The sequence below is a fragment of the Mytilus galloprovincialis genome, chromosome 2 (assembly GCF_965363235.1).
Source record: "Mytilus galloprovincialis chromosome 2, xbMytGall1.hap1.1, whole genome shotgun sequence".
NCBI classification, from domain to species: Eukaryota; Metazoa; Mollusca; class Bivalvia; order Mytilida; family Mytilidae; genus Mytilus; species Mytilus galloprovincialis.
The window spans coordinates 54,935,656-54,957,713 of NC_134839.1; the positions used below are offsets into that span (position 1 = coordinate 54,935,656).

The 22,058-nt window shown below is 31.1% G+C and overlaps 1 protein-coding gene across 2 annotated transcripts; it reads left to right on the top strand.

Annotated features, from left to right (window-relative positions):
* The first annotated feature begins 1,372 nt into the window (after positions 1–1,372).
* LOC143063869 (salivary peroxidase/catechol oxidase-like) lies at positions 1,373–21,820 on the top strand. 2 transcript variants are annotated; one of them, XM_076236286.1, is made up of 14 exons: positions 1,379–1,561; positions 4,613–4,659; positions 7,726–7,756; positions 11,444–11,581; positions 12,578–12,754; positions 13,623–13,662; positions 13,904–14,013; positions 15,108–15,209; positions 15,830–15,922; positions 16,496–16,988; positions 17,575–17,775; positions 19,832–19,998; positions 20,307–20,415; positions 21,689–21,820. In XM_076236286.1, exons 1-14 carry the CDS (start codon positions 1,549–1,551, stop codon positions 21,801–21,803), a joined length of 1,836 nt encoding a protein of 611 aa, XP_076092401.1. In that variant the 5' UTR covers positions 1,379–1,548; the 3' UTR covers positions 21,804–21,820. The 2 variants fall into 2 exon arrangements, with proteins under 2 accessions (XP_076092402.1, XP_076092401.1); XM_076236287.1 differs by lacking the exons at positions 19,832–19,998; positions 20,307–20,415; positions 21,689–21,820 and adding an exon at positions 19,424–19,484 and having other exon boundaries at positions 1,373–1,561.
* Positions 21,821–22,058: the final 238 nt, after the last annotated feature.

The window sequence follows — 22,058 nt, forward strand, 5'->3', positions numbered from 1 at the left end:
GAAACAATACATGGACTTTTTAGACAATTCGGACATCTTATGAGAGTCTGATAGGGGAGTTACAGAAAATTGAATAAGGACACAACGTGCTGAATGAAGGGTTGAAATCGTATACAAGATTAAAGAAAAAAGAAACAGATATAAAATAGTTGTAATAAGTGGTCCGAAATGTATTTACACTGGTCCATATGCTATAATATGATATTCTTTGTTAAGTTGATAAAAGTTTTATTCTCAAGTGGTTCGAGTGTATTTTAAAGGGGTCCGAGTTGTCTTTAAAAGTGGCCGAAGTTGTCTTTAAATTGGTCAAAGTTGTCATTGTCATGCTTGTTTCTGGCCCGAGTAGTCATGTACTCATATACAGCATACAAAGTAAATGTGCTAATCTTATTTGTAAAGAGTTTGTATGGGAGAACACTGCATTCATTGTCTCCCTAAACATTTAATTTTGATCGATTTCATAACGTTTTTTTGTGACGAGTTTTGGTTGTTCTAATCGAAGTTGGAATGAATCCTCCAAAACCCACTTTATTTCGCGGAATATTTTACAAGACGTTTTAAACCACAACACAAAGGAGATATCCCTCAGATTTATCTTTCTTGTATAACAAGATCACGTTTATCATTTATTTATGTTCCGGACCAAAAGAGTATTTGGACCATACTATACATTAGGAGTTTCTAAAAAAAAAAAAAAAAATCAGTCATGTTGCAAACAATTTTACATGATTATTGAAATTTAGTGAATATGATTTACACGTAAGAATTAGTATAGTAAAATTGTTTTACATGGTTATTATTGATTTATCATTAACTTTGTACGAAACACAATATGTTGACTTACATGGAAACTACAAGAAATATCTAAGTGACCTGTTAAACAATGGGTCAATTGCTTAACTTACATAAACTTTTGTCATTGAACACTCCTTTTTTTCTTGTTAAATATTTCAATTGACTTTAGTTATCTAATCTATTCTTGTTCCATTTCATGCGATCTAACAAAGTCGTGAAAAATCGTATGACAGAACCAAACAATTACCGCATGGTTCAAGAGGAGGGGCCAATTTCCAATGAATTTATTTTACACCAAGGTTATTTCAATATTATAATATGCTATTAAAAATATATTCAGAGGTAAAAAAAATAATTTCTCTTGCCCATTATTTGACTGCACATTATACATCTACTGCAAGCTGTGTTTAAATGCAGATTTTTATCAATCTTTATAAACTTTAATTAACAGCGAATAGGTTTAAAATTCACAATAATGTCTCATTAAAATTTTTCGTCGCAAGTTGTTATCTAGTTATATATTTACTAGATATCAATTCAAAACTTTAATACAATATAATGAGGGAGATCGAATGCATCCCTTATGAAAAAGAACATCTGTTACACTCTTAAAAGATACATACATGTATGTGGTATAAAACAGTAGTCTGCAATAGCATTTACAAAACGATTGTCAAACAGTAATATACAACAACCATCAAGAAACAAATCATTTACCAGAGATTTATAATACTGTGTGTCTTTGATGCTTACATGTTTGCTGCAGGTAAGAATTTTGTAAAACAAAATGAATAAAATAAGGATATATGATTTTGATATGTTCATAGGGTAATAAAATTACCTATATCAATGTAGCATATAGTAAACTATTGTGTTAAAGTTTTATAATTTAATTTTGGATGTAACGCGTCTTTTGATTGGGTGACGTTATTTTGTTATGAGCCCATAGACATAATTTAGTCATGTGACCGTGACGTCATTAACGTTTTTTCATGGTTTTCTACGGTTTAAAATGGAATTTAGAATTAAATTATAAGAAATGACTGTAATATTTTTTCTGTCTATTCAAAATAACATAAAAAATGAGGTGGACACTGTTAAATAACCCGCTACGCGCGTTATTCAGTGTGCATCAAATTTTTCAAAACGTGCTACCATTGAGATTTTGAGCTATCGTTGGAAGTTCATAATTTGGTGATATTTAAGAATTAATATTTGAGACATTTTATTGTTAGAAACCTTACATGGACTGTGGTAATATGAATCCAAGCAAAGATTGAACGAAGTTTTAAAAATGAACCAGATGGAAATTTTTATCACGGAGAAATTGACCTACCTCTTTTGATTTTTTTAGGCAATTTTTGCATTTATAGTCGTCAGTAACCAAAATGATTTATTTCGAAACAAAATGACACTACTGCGCTTTATCGATTTGTACAAAATTGTAGTTTTGGTTAACTTTATCCCTTTTAAAGATTTTGAAGATATATCATGCAAAAACCAATTGCCAAATCTTACAAAAAAATCGGTTTTGGGTTATCTTCAAGCTCTTCTGTCCTTTACATTTTCACGATCTGATTATGCATAATATTAAAGTTTAATGAAATTAGACTTATAGCACGACATATAAATCTGACGAACAGACAGACAGAGTGCATTCATTTACTACAGGGCACCACTGATTAGTCGTCGAGCCATTTTACACTAGGTTAAACTGTCCAGACGACTAGTCAGTGATGCCCTGTAAAATGTCTTTTGAATACTCAGAACCTAACTTTTTAACTTAGGATATCTGTAAAGTGCAAAACGCAATATCTGTAAAGTAAAACAACACGCAATATCTGTAAAGTAAAACACGCAATATCTAAAGTGCAACACGAAATATCTGTAAAGTGAAACACACAGTATCTGTGAAGTGAAACACCCAATATCATTATAATGAAATCACACAAGCAAATACTGACGAGCTCTAGTAAATCTTTCTATATCGATATGGAAAGGTTGAAATAACTCACCCGTCTATTTGAACCTTCAGAAACACAAAAGTACCGATCAAAAATTTGCCAAAAAACATTCAGAAAAAATTATTTTGGTATGTACATCAGGTCAATATTTATTCAATATCTGAGTTATTCTCTTCACGTATTTTGATACTTGTCGGTCGATGTATTTGCTTTGAGTTTTCTCGATGGAGATGAGTCCAAAATAGCTCTTCCAATTCATTAAATACATAAAGTTGGGTTTTTTTCTTTAATAAAATATAATGATATATTTTACTATAGTAAAATGTTTTAACCATCTGTGCACAACTAGTTAGTTTAACAAGTGTATTTAAGCTTGTACTTGTGGGAGTTGTCATGTTTTATAAATTATTTCAACATATCCAGAATAGATAGAAACATTAAACAGATCGGATGGTATAGGTAAGGTACAGGAATTTGTAAAAATTGAAATAACTGTATTTTTTCCTGGATATTAAACTCGTATTCTATCATATTTACTTCTCTACAATACTTTTAATATTCATTTCAATATTTTAACGAAACCACAAAAAAACAAAATACAACAAAACTTTATTTAAAAAAGTATTTTGGGAAATTAAGTTGATCAAATGTTTGGTTAATTGTACCGGTACACTTTATAATTTTTCATAAAGTAAGGAGGTGCGGTATGATTTCAAATGAGACAACCACCTAAAAGACGAAGATGTTAGCAACTAAAGGTCGTTCTACTGCCTTCAATAATGAACAAAACCCGTACCCGTTCACATTCTACATAATACAATCAAGCATGAAGTAGAAACACTAGTCCAGTCATTGAATGGAATTTCAAAGAAACGAATGCAGTCTTTGATAATAGTTTAATTGAAAGAAAAATTGCATCTCATACCTTACAAATGACATCAAAATAACTAGGCTCGTCAGATAAATCTGTGTTTACTCGTTTTAACATTGTCGTATGGTTAATCAATTAGTGTTAGGTGCTCTAGTTACAATAATGTTACTCTTTATAAAAACTAATTTTATGAATTTTTATTTTTAAAAAAATTGTAGGAATTAACATAAAGTTTGAAAAACTTTTGCTTATTTACAACATTTAGAACAAAAACAGGCAATTAGAGGTCAGCAGTCGGTCAATTTTGTTCATACCGTATGTCAAGTTTCAAAAGATTGATTTTATGTTTTGTTATGTTTAAGTTTGAAAATTGACCTCATCGAAATAAATTGTTTCCAATTGTGAACAATTCAAACCTCACCTGCAGTAGTCAGCACTACTGACATGAATTCTTATTTATATGGTCATATTTAGAAATTTACTGTTTACACAACTTTTGTTTTTTTGAAATACTAAAGCTTTTCTACCTCAGGAATATATTACTTCAACTGGATTTGGCAAAAATTTTAGAAATTTTGGTCCACAATGCTCTTCAACTTCGAACTTTATTTGGCCTTTTTATTCTTTTTTGGATTCGGGCGTCACTGAGGAGTGCGTCTGGAGTAGATACCAAATTTAATCCTGGTATTTATGATGAGTTTATCTACAACAATAAACTGAAATTCACCCTTGACTTCTGAACGTTAAAACCTATTGAAAATGTTAGTTGTAAATATTGGTGGAATTACCCCCTATTGTCGTCATAATTTTTTCCTGAATTCATTTTATACATGTACAAGAAAAAAAATATCGGAAAAAAGTAGATCTTCGTCAGTGAATACAAGGGCGAATTTTGGAATATATGATGTCCTTTAGAACAAGATGAATGTGATTTGCTATGTAAAATTAAGATAAACTTTAAATTTATTTTTTGATATTTTAGGTAAAATGGCGAAGACTGTGTTTATTACCATAATCGTTTCTTCATTGGTGAGTATTACAATGTTACCCTTACCAGTAACCGTGAAACAATTGCATGAATTTACATATTTACATCGTTTAACTATCCCGTTTTGCAAACAATTTTAGACCTTGATAAACATATTGGGTTTCACCATTCATATTTTTCACGTTTAGCTGTTTTTTTGTTTCCATTTTATTAAAATAGAAACTAGTTGTTCAACAGATATACAAATACGATTTTGAGTCATGTACAGTCTTATAATTTGTTTTTAGAAATATCGACGACATTATAAGCACTACTGCTCAGACTTGTGATTAAGTACTTACAAAACAAACATTATTTCTAGTTAATACTGCACAATAGCGATCACTAAGACGCTTGATGAACTTTAATAGTGCAGGGATACAGGCGATCCCCTCTATCTGGTAAATGACGTCATAAAAGCGCGTATAATTCACGAGTTTTTTCCGGTGACGGATGAACTCGAAAGTGGTCTATTGTTAGGACAGTCATGAACTTATCATTTTTGGATAGTATGGAGACTGACTGAAAGACTGACAATGTCTTATTAATTCATCAACCAGTAGCACTTTTCACAAAAAATCTTAAGATAAATTTTACTATAAAGAGTAATCTTAAGATTGTTAGGCTTTTCATAAAAAAAATCTTAAGTAAGTCTTATGAGTAAAAACTATCGTAACTTCAAGAGTGTTATTACCCACTCTTAAGTATATATTTTAAACTTAAGAGAAATCTTAAAAAGAAATCTAAGAAATTAAAATGGCTGCCTTAGTTATTTTCAATATTATAAACAGAAGAGCTTTAAGAAGAGATCATGTTTTGTAGTTAAATGTGCAAATTTGGTGCTCTCTATCACGTCCGCTATGGAGTGAAAATTGCAAATTATGTTACGCCAATTCCGAACACTTATACAAAAGCAAGACTCAAGGTTGTACAGATTTTTTAGAACGTTAAAAATCAATAAACATTTTTTCCAAAGCCTAAGATTTGTCAGTCTGATTATTGTACACACAGTTTCAGCAATGGCCACATTTGGGATGAGATATGGGGGTACTCTGATAAAGGGGAATTGTCCGATGACCTGTTTTTCGACTTACCTTTATTCAATCCATTTCAACTGCACATCTGCATATAAATGATTTCATGTTCGGGCTTTATTAATTAGAACAACAACAGTGCATGCTTATCCGACTTAGAAATGTAGCAGTTGCTTTCAAAGCCGAACATATAATTTATTATTTCAATGTAACTGTTTCGGTCATGTTTTAAAAGGTAGTACATTGCTGCTTAAATGTTTGTTTACAATTAAAAGACATGATGGGTTTCATGAAAACACTTGGTATTCTGCATATCTGACATTAATTTCCATATACAACTAGTACAAGGTACATTATATGTACGTCCAATGTCCTTGCTAAGGGCTGCAGAATAACTTGTCAAAAAAAGGGTCAGACATGTTGATGACGAGTGAAAATCACAATAATAATCGACAACATTTAAAAAAAAACATAGAAAACCTAAACTAATAAATCTGGGAATATTGTCATCGAAAATTTAACAAAGCCTCCACTGACTAAAGTTTTTTTTTTTAATAAATATTATTATAGAACGAACTATATATATATATATACTGTTTCATCATAGGAACAGATTTAAAAAAGGCGAAAGATACCAAGGGGTCAATTAAGCTCAAAGTTAGAAAACAAAACAAGACACACAGCTCTCCACTTACCCCAACATAAACTTAAAAAACTAATCATAAGCAACACCCCATTCCCCCCAAAAAAAAAACGGGTGATCTCAGGTGCTTGTTTTTAAGCAATGATGGCTTTCATTATACTGCATGCATGTCGATAAATTTTCCTAGTCATGAGATTGTAATGTCGTGGTTCTGTTGGGTAGTTTTTATCAATTTATTTTATTTTTTTTATTTCAGTTTTACATATATGAATCCGTCCCGCGGGTGGTCTTCTCGTTTAACTAATTAAATGTTTTGTAAAGCCACAATCTTTTAAGCTTAACTCATGATATACTGAATTTTAAGCATTGAAGTCTTAAAAATCTTAATTTACTTAAGTTCTCGCTGCATTGAAAACCTATTGGTGAACTTCTGCTGTTGTCTGTTCTATGGTCGAGTTGTTGTCTCTTTCAAACATTCCCAATTTCCATTTTCAATTTAATGTTTTAGTATGTATAGTTGTTTTATCAACATTCATGCTAAATCAATACAATTCTATTTTTTTTGAAAGTATATGCATTTTGTCCAGTGTCCCATCGTGATACATGTTTATTCACAGCGCAGATATATATATGATTCATCCGTTTAAATCAATGTTTCCATTCGCTTTAGCTCTCGCAATTCTCAGTGATGAGTACACTACTTGCAATATCCCGTGTACAAATTGTTAATCACATACAGTCACATAGATGTTCAATCCGTCCAAGCAAATATATCCTCGGTTGACAAAATATTGCAAGTTGCAGGGCGTAATTTCTGCAACAGTTATATTCTGAATAACACATTTATAATATCGTTTCCAATTTACCCACTCATTGTATATTTCGTTCACCGGAATTTGCCGATGGTGTACTACATATTGATGCAGCGTGTAAAATATAATATATATATATTTTTTTTCTTTTTCGTAGGTTATGACAACATTGTAATTTGAGAATATTAGCAAAGGGGTGACTGTAAGTGATAGTCGGAAGGCGTCATTGCGCATGTGAAACTAAAGTGAAACAAGGTTGCTATGCAATTGTTTATCTTACGAGTAGTCGTAAGTTTTTACTTAAGATAAAAACTTAGGAATACTTTTAAGATAAAAAATAATCTTACGACCGCCTTTGTGAAAATGACTTAAGATTTCACTTACGATACTCGTAATTTCAGTTCCAAATTTTTATACTAGAATTTGCATGGCTTGTGTAATGAACACATATGGAATTTCACATAAAAATAGTAAAACGTTTTGAGGTGACACATTTTATATACACTTGCAAAGGGAAACAGTTCTTAACAATTATCATTGCAAAATTTCTGCTAGTTATTATTTTTTTTTTCATTTCAGATTTTCATAGCAACTGCACTATCGCCAATAGGTAATGAAATTTGTCTGTTTTCTATAAGTTTTTGATACTTTTTTTTTGGCTGATCCGTTTATTTAGAAAAAAAGGATAATAACATAATTCTTTGACAAACATAAATAAACTAATCAAAGATGTCTGACTTAATATTTTGTTCGACAAATGCGGTTTCATCTACAAAGGACTCACCAGTGACGTTTGAATACGTGTAAAAGACCAAATAGAATACGAAGATAATGAGCATTTAAATGTTTTCCCATTTCGAATGGAATAGCGATTCCACATTCTACTCGGAGAAAATGAACAAATGTACTAGAATATGTCTTTTGTATTCACCTAAGATAACTTAATGCGAGTTACGAATGTAAGATGTTTCCAAAAAATTATTTGTTTTAATTCAATTGAATTGATGAATAGAATTCGTCGATATATCAATTTTCTTCAAACATTTGTTTCAATATGCAACAGCAAATAGAAATTTAAAACTTAAAACCGCATATACTGATCGATGTTTGGGCAAAAAGTTAGTGAGCCAGGATTTTGTGAAGTAATGTCCGGTATCTTTTTCCCTCAAAAAGTAAAAACAGAAAAGTAATAAGACATTGTTAATTCCGGTGCTAACTTATCAGATAATACAGGGTGACCTTGAGTTATAGATGATAGGTGCTAACGTTGTGTTTTATCTGTATTTTCCTTTAATATATCTTAAAAGTTGTGTAGTCTCGTATTGTATTATTTCTGTAACTAATAATCGGGATATTGGGGTTTCTTGCTGTCTTGTGTTTTGTATATTTTATTGTTTGTGTTTTTATCGTTTTTTTTTGGCAAGACGTCGTATGTTTCAATATCTTTTTATATATAATCCGTTTCTCTTTTGTGTTTGTTTTGCTTGATCACACTATTCTAAAAAAAAACGTATAAAACTTATTTTTAACCGCAATTTTTCCTTCAAAAATGCCTGTTCAAAGAGAAGAATAGACAGTTGTTTTTCCGGTCGTTCCGTTTTATAATATGATGGACCATTTGGTTTTGCCAGTTTTCATGAATTTCTCATATTTTAAATTTACTATGTAGTTCGGTGATTTGGTTATGATATCTTATATACATTTTGAAAGCATTTTATCTTTAATGAAAGTATTCAACAAGACAAGACAAATGCTATAAATGTATTATCTACTGCATGAAAATTGAAATTATTTTCGGTAAATTGGAAATAATTCTTGTTCAACTGGATAGTGTACCGTTGTTTGTCTGCTTATAAAAAAAAGAAGATGTGGTATGATTGCCAATGAGACAACTGTCCACAAGAGACCAAAATGACACAGACATTAACAACTATAGGCCAACGTACGACCTTCAATAATGAGCAAGCCCTCCATAGATATCGAATAGGACATTATTCTGGGAAATCCTTCTAATACATCTTTTATATACTTTTCTATCCCAAATTCATGTATTTGGTTTTGATGTTATATTGGTTATTCTCATCGGATTTTGTCTAATGCTTAGTCCGTTGCTGTGTGTGTTACATTTTAATGTTGTGTCGTTTCCATCAGTTTTAGTTTGTTCCCCGATTTTGTTTTTTGTCCATAGATTTATGAGTTTTGAACAGCGGTATACTACTGTTGCCTTTATTTATATATACAGAGTCTTTTTATTTGTTGGACATAATGTTGTCAGTTGTTATTTTCTACTTTGAGTTTGAATATTCCTTTGATATCTTTAGCTTCAAGTCCACTAAGTTTTTGTAAAATTAACTACATATAGCTAGTTGATTAATTCACTGATTTGTGTTGTATCATGTTGAAATATGAAAATAATAAATTTATGAAAATAAAAATTGAAAATATTCATAGAATCAAAGAACAAAAGAATAGTACTATTATTATCAACAGATGTTTTGTTTTTAAATTATTTTAGCAATTAATCAATCCATGTCAAGATAAAAACAATGTGAATACAAGCTACAGTACAATTAATCAATAGTTTCTTACGTAAATGTTATTTTCTTGAATTGAAAACCGTACTTTAAAATGACATAAAGATAATGTTATAACTCATACATATTATTAAACAGCAGTACAATATATTCACACAAAATACAAGATTTTTCAAATTCAAAGTGTTATAGTTTTCTTTGCTAAAGAGTTATCAAAGGTACAAGGATTATAATCTAGTACGCCAGACGCGCGTTTCGTCTACATAAGACTCATCAGTGACGCTCATATCAAAATAGTTATAAAGCCAAACAAGTACAAAGTTGAAGACCATTGAGGATCCAAAATTCCAAAACGTTGTGCCAAATACGGCTAAGGTTATCTATTCCTGGGATAAGAAAACCCTTAGTTTTTCGAAAAAATCAAAGTTTTGTAAACAAAAAATTTTAAAAATTACCACATAATTGATATTCATGTCAACACCGAAAAAACTTATATAAGATATCAGATTAATAATTGTCAAAGTTGGCTAGAAAGACATAATGGCGAAATTGTATATATACGCTAAGACGAGCTGATATATGGTTTCAAACGTCAAGGTGCACCGACGTGGAGGTACGTAGAAAAACACATTTACTCAAAATAGAATGATCAAGTTTTCTCAAAATGTAGAGATCATAGATCATGCGTGCATCATTAAAGATGCATGAGTCATAGATCTTGCGTGCATCATAGATCTTGCGTGCATCAAAGATCTTGCGTGCATCATAGCTCATGCGTACATCATTAATCATGCATGAGTCATATATCACACTCGTGTCAATCGTTTCAAGTTCAGGTACATTCGCATGATTGATTGGTGTCTAGGTTTATGTTGTTAACATGTATAATATATAATATAGTACGTGTATAACTTATTGTTAACATGTATAATATATAATATAGTACGTGTATAACTTATTGTAACTTGTAACCTTGTTTAAAGAAACCTTGTACAAACCATACTGTTGATAGTTATCAACGGTACCAGGCTTATTATTTAATACGCCAGACGCGTGTTTCGTCACACATAAGACTCATCAGTGACGCAGATATCAAAATAGTTAGTGATGACCATAGAACCATTTTTTCAACATATGTATCAGAGATTAGTTTTTCAGGTTTTTATTTGTGAAATTTCTATTACGTAGTAAAAAAAATATTTGGCATATTGTAGCATAAAAAAAAGTGAACACAAAATATCACGTTATTTTGGAAGACAGTGAAAATTGTGGTTTGTTGTATGAACGTAGTCACATCCATGTCATTGATAAATCAACACGTGACGTTGTTTAATGGGTTTTCTAGTGTATAAGGTCCCGTTAATGGTCTGAAAAATATTAGGTCGTAGGAGGAAAAAGAAAATGTAGAAATTACTGATAATATCTAATCTAGTATCTATTTTTTGTACACGAATAGCTAAAGTAGTGCAGTTTATTTCAATAATTTATTTTAAGAAGTGAATAAGATAATATGATTATTAGCCAATTGTTCCAGTTCAGTTCTATAATTGAATGAAAGCACTAATGTCTTAACCTGTATGTCTTATTTCATTGTATTGGAAACTCAGTGTTATGTATTTTGTAAGGTCGGTTGTTTTCTATGGGTCCTCCGGCTTCATTCAAAACAAAATTAAAACGGCCGACTTTATAAACGTGCTGAAAGTAGCGTCAAACTAACAAACAAAAAACTTTTCTATAAATAAATGTTAATATTCTATATTTAGCTTGTCCGAAAAATGCCAGATATAGGACAATTGATGGGTCATGTAATAACTTGAAAAATCCCACTTGGGGGAAATGTGATATCACTCTGAGAAGATTGACTGACCATCGTGGACATCCAATGGTGGCATACGAAGACGGTAAGAGCTTAAATGCCAGTTAAAATATAACAAAGAACATTGAAATATACCTATATGAAACAATCCCTGATGCTTAATTTCAGTCGGTATATGTTGAACATATATTTGAGGATATAAAGTCCAGTACGTTTTTTAATAATTATTCAAAGTTAAAATAAATTTCCGGTTTTGACTATAATTCCCGGGTTTTCAAAAAAAAAAAGGAAAAGTATAAGATTTATTTTTTCTAGTTTAACATGTTTTTTCATTATAAATGTGCATACATTATGTATGTTTCTGCTGTTGTCTGCTCTATGGTCGGGTTGTTGTCTCTTTAGCACATTCCCCATTTCCGTTCTCAATTTTAGCTTATTTTGTTACACTTATTATAAAATGAATGACAATAGTTGTATGTGTATCATTTCAAGTCATTTCTGACTGGAAATTCATTTTCGAAATTGGCAAATGGAGCATCAAAATGGTCATGGTATATTGTAACTACAAGAACCACGTGGATTGTTAATCATATTTGTTTACTACAAAGTCTTAAAACGGATGACGAGCACAACACATAGTTCTTTTAAATGTCATATTTTGAAATGTTAATACAGGCATTTTCAATAAATTAATAAACCTTACAAAATTGTTAAATATTTATGTTACCCTCCAATCCTTTCTGATACAAAATTGCAATGTCTCAATGTATTAGCGTCATGTTTAAATAGCAGAATTTTCAGGCAATCTGTTTTTTAATGGATTGTGTTCCATTTCTGAGTGTTACTGCGTGCGAAATCACATTGCAGGTGGTAAATGCATAGCAAGATATGCTTTCCCTGTCGAAGCACCAGGTCTCGCTCATGCTGTTCCCTCTGTTTGTCTGTGTTGTTTTTAATTTTTCTTCTTAATCGATTCATAACATTTGAAAATCGGTAAACTATATGTCTCGTTCTTGTTTACTATGTGTTCATACCCGGTTCAATTCAATATATATGTGATACCATTTTGTACTTTTGACAGGAAAAAGTCTTCCTAGAGGTTACCCGAACAAACTACCAAACCCCAGAACTGTCAGCAATTTGGTATCAGATTCGGCTTTAGGACCAAGGAATCAGTATGACCGATGGAGAACTGGAGAGGTCATGTGTTTCGGTCAACTAATAGCGCATGATTACATTGAAACGGCTCCAGCGGCTGGTAATTTTTGATTGATTTTTTTTTGTATCTGCATGACACTTAGATGCATTATTTTGTTGGTTTTGTTTTCTTGTACATTATTCAAAATTGAACTTTTTATAATAAAAAAAACATACATGTGCAGTTTCCCCACACACAAAATGCTATTTTATACTTCATACATTTGAAAATAATTACTACGAGATTAATCACTTACATAACTAAGTCAGGCTTTATGTTTATTAACTCTGAATTATAGATTTTCATATGAAAAATAATTCCATATTCGCTAGTTTAAGAATTTTTTTTTCATATGGAGTATGGATGACAATTTCATTGCATTGTTTTCTTACTTCCGTGGAATCACAATATGAATGAAAAGCAGTTTCTTGTATGTTTAGGAAAAAATCATTCTGTTTTACTCTTTAAAATTGCTTAATCTTGAGTTTTTACATATATTTCTTGTAAGAATGTGGACATGTATTATAAATACCATTTTCCACTATGGACAGCCAGCTCAATGCAGTTCATATTTACAAATATATCATCATTTTTGTTTGATTTATAAAATGAACCTGAACATGATAGGAATATGAATATGGGGGAAATTATCGATATTACTGGGATAACTATGTTAACTTATGGGGGAAATTATCGATATTACTGGGATAACTATGTAAACTTATGGGGGAAATTATCGATATTACTGGGATAACTATGTAAACTTATGGGGAAAATTATCGATATTACTGGTATAACTATGTAAACTTATGGGGGAAATTATCGATATTACTGGGATAACTATGTAAACTTATTGGGGAAATTATCGATATTACTGGGATAACTATGTTAACTTATTGCATGACTATCTAGGCTGATCTTTTTATAGCTGTTAACTGCTGCAATAACAAGGATCCACATTTTGGCAAGTAAGATGTTACTTTTATAATATATTATCTTCTATTATTAAATGTAAAATGTAAATAATATATGCATGCTTACAATTGTGAATATTTTATATAATCGATTTCAGAAAAAAATATCTAATAGAAAAGCAAAATCGAACCAATCTTTTGTTATTTTACTGTGTTGATGTATCATTTATGTTTAATTATTTCGCATTGTTCATAACATATGTTCACACTACATACAATAATAATTTTGTTTCAGTATTGATGTTTGTTTTCCTTTTAACATTCCTGCGGGGGATTCAAGTTTTCCACCAAGCTGTAAAAACTTTGTGAGATCAAAAGCCGCTCCAAAGAACCAACACTCACCACGTATGTATGATGTTGTCCTTGGGGTATCTAGTAGCAAAATGTATCCGATGACTGTTTCCATCTAACGAAATGGTCTCCAGGGCTAAAAATTGAACAAAGAGGTTAAATGCAGCGCTTGGCTAATATCTCTGAAACTAAAGTATTAAGGGCAAAACTAATAGGATTAAAATTTTAATCAGGTTAACATGACAAAATCTGTCAATTGACTCCTTAAAATCTTTTTCAAAATTCTTCTTTTAATCTACTTAACCAAAATGGAATAAAACTTAGCGACAATTACTATTAGAGAATATATATTGAAAATGTATCCGATGAACCAGCCCGACAACCAACATAGTCCCCATTGGTACAAATAGAACATAGTGATGCACTATGGAAATATTGAGGGAAAATGTAAACAAAAAAACAAAATGGTCACAACTTGAAAACAAATCTAAATAATAATAAGGGGTCTTTAGTATTAACTACAGAAAGACTACAATGGGATCATTTAATTTTTTCAGGTTCGGGAATTAATTCAAGGGTGCTAATTATTTCTTCTTGATATGTTCCATTTTCAGAATTATTCAGTGTTACTTTTTCTATAAACCATTATTGTATCTTTTCTTTCAGCATACTTATATTGGGTGAATGCCCTTAGAAATGTCGGGTTAGTCGGGGTTAGGGGAACCCCTGCCCAAATTTATATTGAAGAGTGTTCCGTAAAAACATTTACAGGCATTTTCACCATTATCCAGGCCTTGTGTGAAATAAATTTTGGAGCGGAAGAAAAGATTTAATTTTTTAGCAAAAATAGCAAACAAAGAAAGATCTACAAATAAGTGAACATGGTCAATTAGCACTTGATATTATGGGACTTTTTTCTTTAAACTTATTTTCTGCAATAAATTGGTAATTTTTGTAAATCTTTTAAAAAATCTTCTTCTTTTAATCTATCTACAGGGTAAAATTAAACTAATATTGGCCTTAATCATTATTAGGATATCTAAATGAAATTTATAAGGATTTTAACATTAACAAAGATAATGAAAACAACATTAACAAGATCATTTACTTTATTGTTATTCTAAATATATTGAAAAATCATTTTGCAGCTTACAGGGAACAAGTGAACTTGATAACGTCATACATTGATGCTTCTTTTTTGTATGGCAGTAGGAAGGGTGTAGCAGTAGCAGTAAGGGTACCAAACAGTTGTAAGTAATTTACGTATATATCAATAAAAGGTGATGAGGTGATAATCACTATGGCCAGCCATTGATATCATTTTTTTTAAATGTTTAAAAGCAAACGATTATACCAAAAAGTTTTTTTTTTAACTGTACGCAGTGTATTTTACTTACCTTCTATTTATCCGTTGGGAAAATTTCTCTATTGCGACATTCCCAGAGGCTAAGCGACTAATTACCGGATTTCTACTTACTTAAACTACAAGACGGGCGTCATAGATGGAGCAGGTACTGCTTACCCTTTCAGGAGCATCTGATTTAACGTATCATTTTTTGGTAGAGTTCGTTGCTCCGAATTTCTACATAAAATAGTTATCAAACATTTGATGAAACAACACTAACGTACCGATAGATGTATGAGGCGTCTTTCTTTAGTATACATACTATCTATATCATTATCTTTCAAAGAAAACAGAACATTTCCGTTTCATAAATGATGTAGGTATCTTTACGAAAACAAATGTTATGCTGTTTATGTTTTTCTGTGCTGTTCACAATGTTTATTTTTTAATATTCGATGAATGAGGATCTTACAGATAGATATGTAGAATACAAATTTTAAAACTCCTTCTCTTCCCTTTCAACAGTCTTAATGAAGGTAGATCGTGGAAACATTTTGCCATCAATCGCTGGAGGAGGTTGTCTTAAAGACACACCTAATGTCCGCTGTCCGTTTGCCGGTAAGTGTTATTTTTTTCTTTATTTATCGACAGTTACCTGTTTCTTTTTCATCATGTTTATTACAATGAAATAGACCCGATTTGCGTAAATGTATTTCATACCAGAGTCTTTCAATAATCCTGATATTTTTAATGAACTTAAAAATTAATTTTTAAAGACTATCTACAAACAATCTGCCTTTAATGTTGAATAGATGAAACATATTGAGTAGTTGGTGGGAAACAAAGCTCCTATTGAAACCAAACATTTTCATCACGAGAAGCGAATCCTTGATAAAACATTTCAGTCTACATACAGAGTTTATTAATATACTAATTTACTTTTAAAATATCAATTATTTATACATTAATTTCTGCCATTTGATTCGTTAAACATGTATCGACACAATGAAGCCCAAATAACAATATCACGCGTTTGCAAGCATTAAAAGTCTTAAATCTTATCAATTTAAGAAATCTTTATTAGAAATTCCAAATTTGCAAAATGATAACAATACTATTTAATCAATTTAAGTCGAACTAAATTTATAAAATAGGTTGATTGCAGAATTTATTACTTTTTATATCTTCTAGGTGACAGCAGAAGTGTTGTGGTACCATATCTTAGTCTTAACCATTTGCTATATGTCAGGGAGCATAACCGATTATCTACACGACTCAAAAAGCTAAACTCATGCTGGAGCAACGAAAAAGTTTTCGAGGAAACTCGCAGAATCATCATAGCTCAACTGCAACACATCGTCTACAACCATTTCTTACCAGCTGTTCTAGACAAACATACCATGAGAAAATTTCGCTTGTACTCTAGGAGATGGGGTTATAATAATGTATACAATGATCGAGTCGATGCGTCGATTTTTAGCAGCTTTAGTGGGGCGGCTGCTCGTTATGGTCATTCTCAAATAATGCCAGATGCGTCCGAATTAAAGAATGATTTTTCTACGGTGATTACTCACAAACTTGAGGACACTTATTTCAATCCTTATCTAATGCAACAACACTATGGATCAAATATCAAAGATCTTACTAGATGGATTGCTACAAAACAATCACAAAAAGTTGATACGTAAGTACAGTGGTAGTATATACTTATTATTCATGGGATCATTCGGGACTTTCAAATACTAATATTGAATAATACTAAAGAAAATGCATTTGTTTCTTAATACACACGAATGCCTCATAAGAATACGTGAATTGGAAGTAAATAAGGTGTCATTGAAATTTAGCAATGAAATGAATTATTTTTTGAGTAAACAACGATATTACTCAACTTAAGATGATTTAATTTAATTTTCCCCATGCCAGTTTTATCGAGTAGGTTAAGATTAAGGAACGATTCTTTTCGTGTCAGGTTATACGCTCACTTAAACTAAGGTAGGCATTTTAGTTTTCAATACTTTTATACGGACCGTTAGCATTAGTAAATACCTTCTTTAAGAGCGTTTCCTGAATGTTCGTTCTCAGTTAGAGTTGTGATGCTCCGAATTTTGATGAATGAATCAAATTCCCCGATAACTTTATATCTACTTAAGCTCTACCAGAAAAAAAAACACAACATAGTACAGAATAAACAAATTCTTGTTATAAAATCAACATTTGAATTTTAACTTGAATTCGTATATTCTTAATCACTCATTTTTTTTTATTAGTTTCTTTGTAGACGCAGTTCGTAATAAACTATTCTCGAACAGAAATCCACCAGGTTCAGATCTATTTGCAAGAAATATACAGCGAGGACGTGAAGAAGGACTTCCTGCATACAATGAGTGGAGGAACTATTGTGGGCTCAGAAAATTTAGATATTTTCATGAGTTCGGTTATTTTGGATCTAGACTTTCAAGTGTATATAAGTATGATTATTTCTTTCTTCAAAACTCTAGCTAATATCAGTTTAATGAAAATATTCATATTTGACATTTTCATGATGTGCAAATTTGATAACCAGGATTCTAATTTAACAAAAGGTTATTTTTTTATTTATGTATACAACAATGTACGCGGATATCACTGTCAATTACCTTAACGATTAAGGTAACTCGCTGTGTATGTTCAAGAATCATTACCCTTAGAAGAATAAATCACATTAGATCTTCAAATTACAAAATGCGTTGTTGTTTCGGTGATACATTTTGTTGTCTCATTTGTATCTTGCGTGTCATCCTCAGAGTAAGAATTTGATAACGAACTCAAGTTAGAAAAAAGATAAACTCATGTTGGTGAATCGACAGTTCAGGCTCAAATATACATGTTTCTAGAACAATGTTTTCTTTGCTTTAATAATCTGTCGATCCTATTTAACATGTTAATGCAAGTCCACTGTTTGCACTCATCATACTTAAATGCTGGCTGGTTATTTATTACAGCTTTCTCTATTTAAATAGCGCAAATTGTAGTGTGCAAGGGCATGTTGGTATACCGGGATTAGAATGTATGTCGCCACATTGTATGATAAAAAATATATAGTTCTTATGTTTGTAAACCATTTTTGTCTTTTAATGATGTCTTTGCATGCAGAAACTGATACCTTATTTTCAGTTTCCACTTGAGGTTTTATTCGATATTGTAACTCGGATTTGTTTTTTTGTCAATCGATTTGTAAGTTTCGAACAGCGGTATACTACTATTTCCTTTACAGTCATATGCACGCATAGCAGCTGATATTTATTATATTCGGGTGTGCAGTCAAAGCAACATATTGATTTATTTTGTTTTGGGGGTATCTTTTTTTATAATATTTTGAAATGATATTATACTTTACTCATATAATAATTCTTGAAAAACTGGTCATTATTGTGATATATGGACTGCCCACAGGACAGTGGTATTGGCTTAATATAGTGATAATGACTGAGCCGAAGGCGAGGTCATTATCGCTGTCGCAGTCAATACCACTGTCCTACGGGCAGTCCATGCATCACGATAATGACCAGTTTTTCAAGAACTTTTATGTTTATTTCATTGAGAAATCATGTTTTGGAAAATTCTCATAAATTCAAAATGCCTACAGCGAACTCGAGTAGTTGTACGATTTCTATGGTCAAGAGTGAAGACCAGTCGCAGTAATACTGCCATTCATTTTAGTGCAATTTTTCAGTATATAAATACTTAATCAAGTTATCTTTAATTTTATAATTAACGAAAACATATAATAAAAATTCAACAACGTAAATATAATATTAAAAATAAGAACATGTTTTATAAAAGGTGCATCTCTCTAAACAGAGAAACCACGCCCCACCGGTCATTAACACAGAAAACACGCCCAAACGGTCATTATCAGACGGAAACCACGCTCCAACGGTCATTATCAGACAGAAACCACGCCCACCGGTCATTATCATGTAAAATTCGTTAACAACCGGTTTTCTGGTTCGTTTTTTTTTCTGTTAATGACCGATGGAATTTATTACTGAAGAATAATGAATGTCATGTGACCCCTTTTTATCCAATAAGAGAATCTTATTCTCAACCGATATGAAATAACTTACTTTAATATAGGTCAGTAAACGATGTTGATTTGATACTATACTTTACTTTGAAATAGGTCAGTAAACGATGTTGATTTGACTTTACTTTACTTTAATATAGGTCAGTAAACGATGTTGATTTGATATTATACTTTACTTTAATATAGGTCAGTAAACAATGTTGATTTGATATTATACTTTACTTTGATATAGGTCAGTAAACGATGTTGATTTTACTTTACTTTACTTTAATATAGGTTAGTAAACGATGTAGATTTGATATTATACTTTACTTTGATATAGGTCAGTAAACGATGTTGATTTGACTTTACTTTACTTTAATATAGGTCAGTAAACGATGTTGATTTGATATTATACTTTACTTTAATATAGGTCAGTAAACAATGTTGATTTGATATTATACTTTACTTTGATATAGGTCAGTAAACGATGTTGATTTGATTGTCGGTGCACTTTTAGAGAAGGGAAGACGTGGAAGCGTTGGTCCAACCTTTGCTTGTATATTGGGTATACAGTATCATCGTTTAAAGGTTGGCGACAGATATTGGTACGAATCACATGACCGTCTCTTTGCTTTCACAAAAGGTAAATTTGACTCATAGAAATTTTACCAAAAGCAGAAAATTAGGATAAATGATATTTATATTTATATTATCTATTTTACAGGTGTTTTTTATTTTCCGATTGCCTTGACACTTAAAATCAAATCAATAAAAAATTCTTCAGAACAAGATAATATTTTGCAAATAATATTTTTTTCACAAGTGTCAAATATTGTTTTGTTGTTGTTACAATCGATTTAAACTGTGCAGCATTTTCACAACTGTATACAAACTTGTAAAACGAACTTTTTTTTAACCATTTATGAATATGATTTTAAAATCTATTTCCAGCTCAGTTGAACTCTATTAAAAGAGCCACTTCATTATCGAAAATATGGTGTACAAACTTTGGTATTGAGTATATACAAAAGAACATATTCAAAATTCCACGCAGATCTAAGTAAGTAAATCTTTATCGTCAATATATTTGGTTGACATCAATGTGTAAAAGTTTTTAGAATCAAGTCGAAATGTATTTCCTCCAATTTCCGACAAATGGATATTTTATTTAATCTACTGACATTGTGGTAATATATTATTTTAATGTAAAGGTCGTTTGATGTTAGCAATCGACAAGTAATCAATTTAAAAAGGGAAGAAGGTATTAAAGAAACAACCACACCACTAAGTTCGGTGAGAAGTGCACCATGGAAAAAAGAAAAAAGGATAAGACAAATATGTCTGCGAAACACTACAAAACTAAAGATTGACCAACAAACCTGCATGAACTTGAGTTATGCGGATGTCTGCTTTCCTAGTGACAGTGGTATTGCAAACATCAATTAAAAACAAAAAAAATGAAGCTAAAATTAAAGAGCAATAAAAATATTTATTTGTAAATCTTAAACAAGGAACACTGTCTTCTTTCCCCTATCGTTGTTTTATATTTTAAAACAGGTTCCGGGCTTTATCTTCAAAAATATTACAAACACTCACCAAAGATACCAGTCTTATAATTTGGTATGCCAGCAATTCGTTTCGTCTACATAGGACTGGTCAGTGGCGTTCGAATCAACACAGTTGGAAGAACAAATAAAATGCGAAGACGCATCAAGAGCATTAAAACCGAAATTTTCGAAAACTAAAAACCTTTTGACCTAAATGCTTGATTCATGTCATTTTCAGTTTTGGTGAACAAATGAATATAAATTGTATAAAATGTATAATATTTCCCGTTCATATGTCTCATACCCGCCAACTGTCACTATTTGCGGGGGTTTTCCCAATGGAGGCTCCCAAGTGGCAATTTTGTAAGAGCAATTTTGTCCACTATTTTAAAGAAAACAATTAATTTAACAATGGCTATGAGCTTGTTAAAGCACGAAGAAACTAAAAAAACCACATTAGAATATATTTGAAGGCCCTCTTGAAGGTTTTGTAGGACTATAAGAACCATCTTTCACGTAAAACCCCCATTGGCATTTTGAAAAGTTGGCAGGTATGATGTCTCTTAGAATATAAAGGAACACCCCAAGTTGTAATATGAATAATCAAATACAAACGATTATGGACTCTTTTTTTCTACATTTCAAATAAATAACTCTTTCTGTGACAAAAATCTTGATTGATTTCTAAGAGTTTAATACAATTTTGTTTGATTATGTGAGTGTGTTACAAATATATTATACTTGTCTTTAGGATATGAAATTAATATTGTATGTTTTTACTTTCAGTAAACTGCGACATTGTAAGAGAATTCGAGACATTAACTTGTACTTGTGGAAAGACCATAGTTGTGCTTCTAGTTCTTATCACCAAGTTTACTCGGGTAAACGTTATTCAAAATAAATGATGAGTATCAGCACTTTGATCGTTTTGTTTTGTTTTCATTCACACATAAAAAAGAGTATCAGGTGACTAATGTGTACTTTTGTTGCTCATTGGTATTCCTCAAAAATGAGAAGCAACACTAGTATACAAAGGCCTGCATCAAGGTAGCGAGAGGACTATTTTTGGTTCATCAACAACTGTACAAAAGCAACAACTTCAAAAGTACGGATAGGCTGAGGAGGGAATTTGTAGTTGTTGATAAAAAGAAGGTGT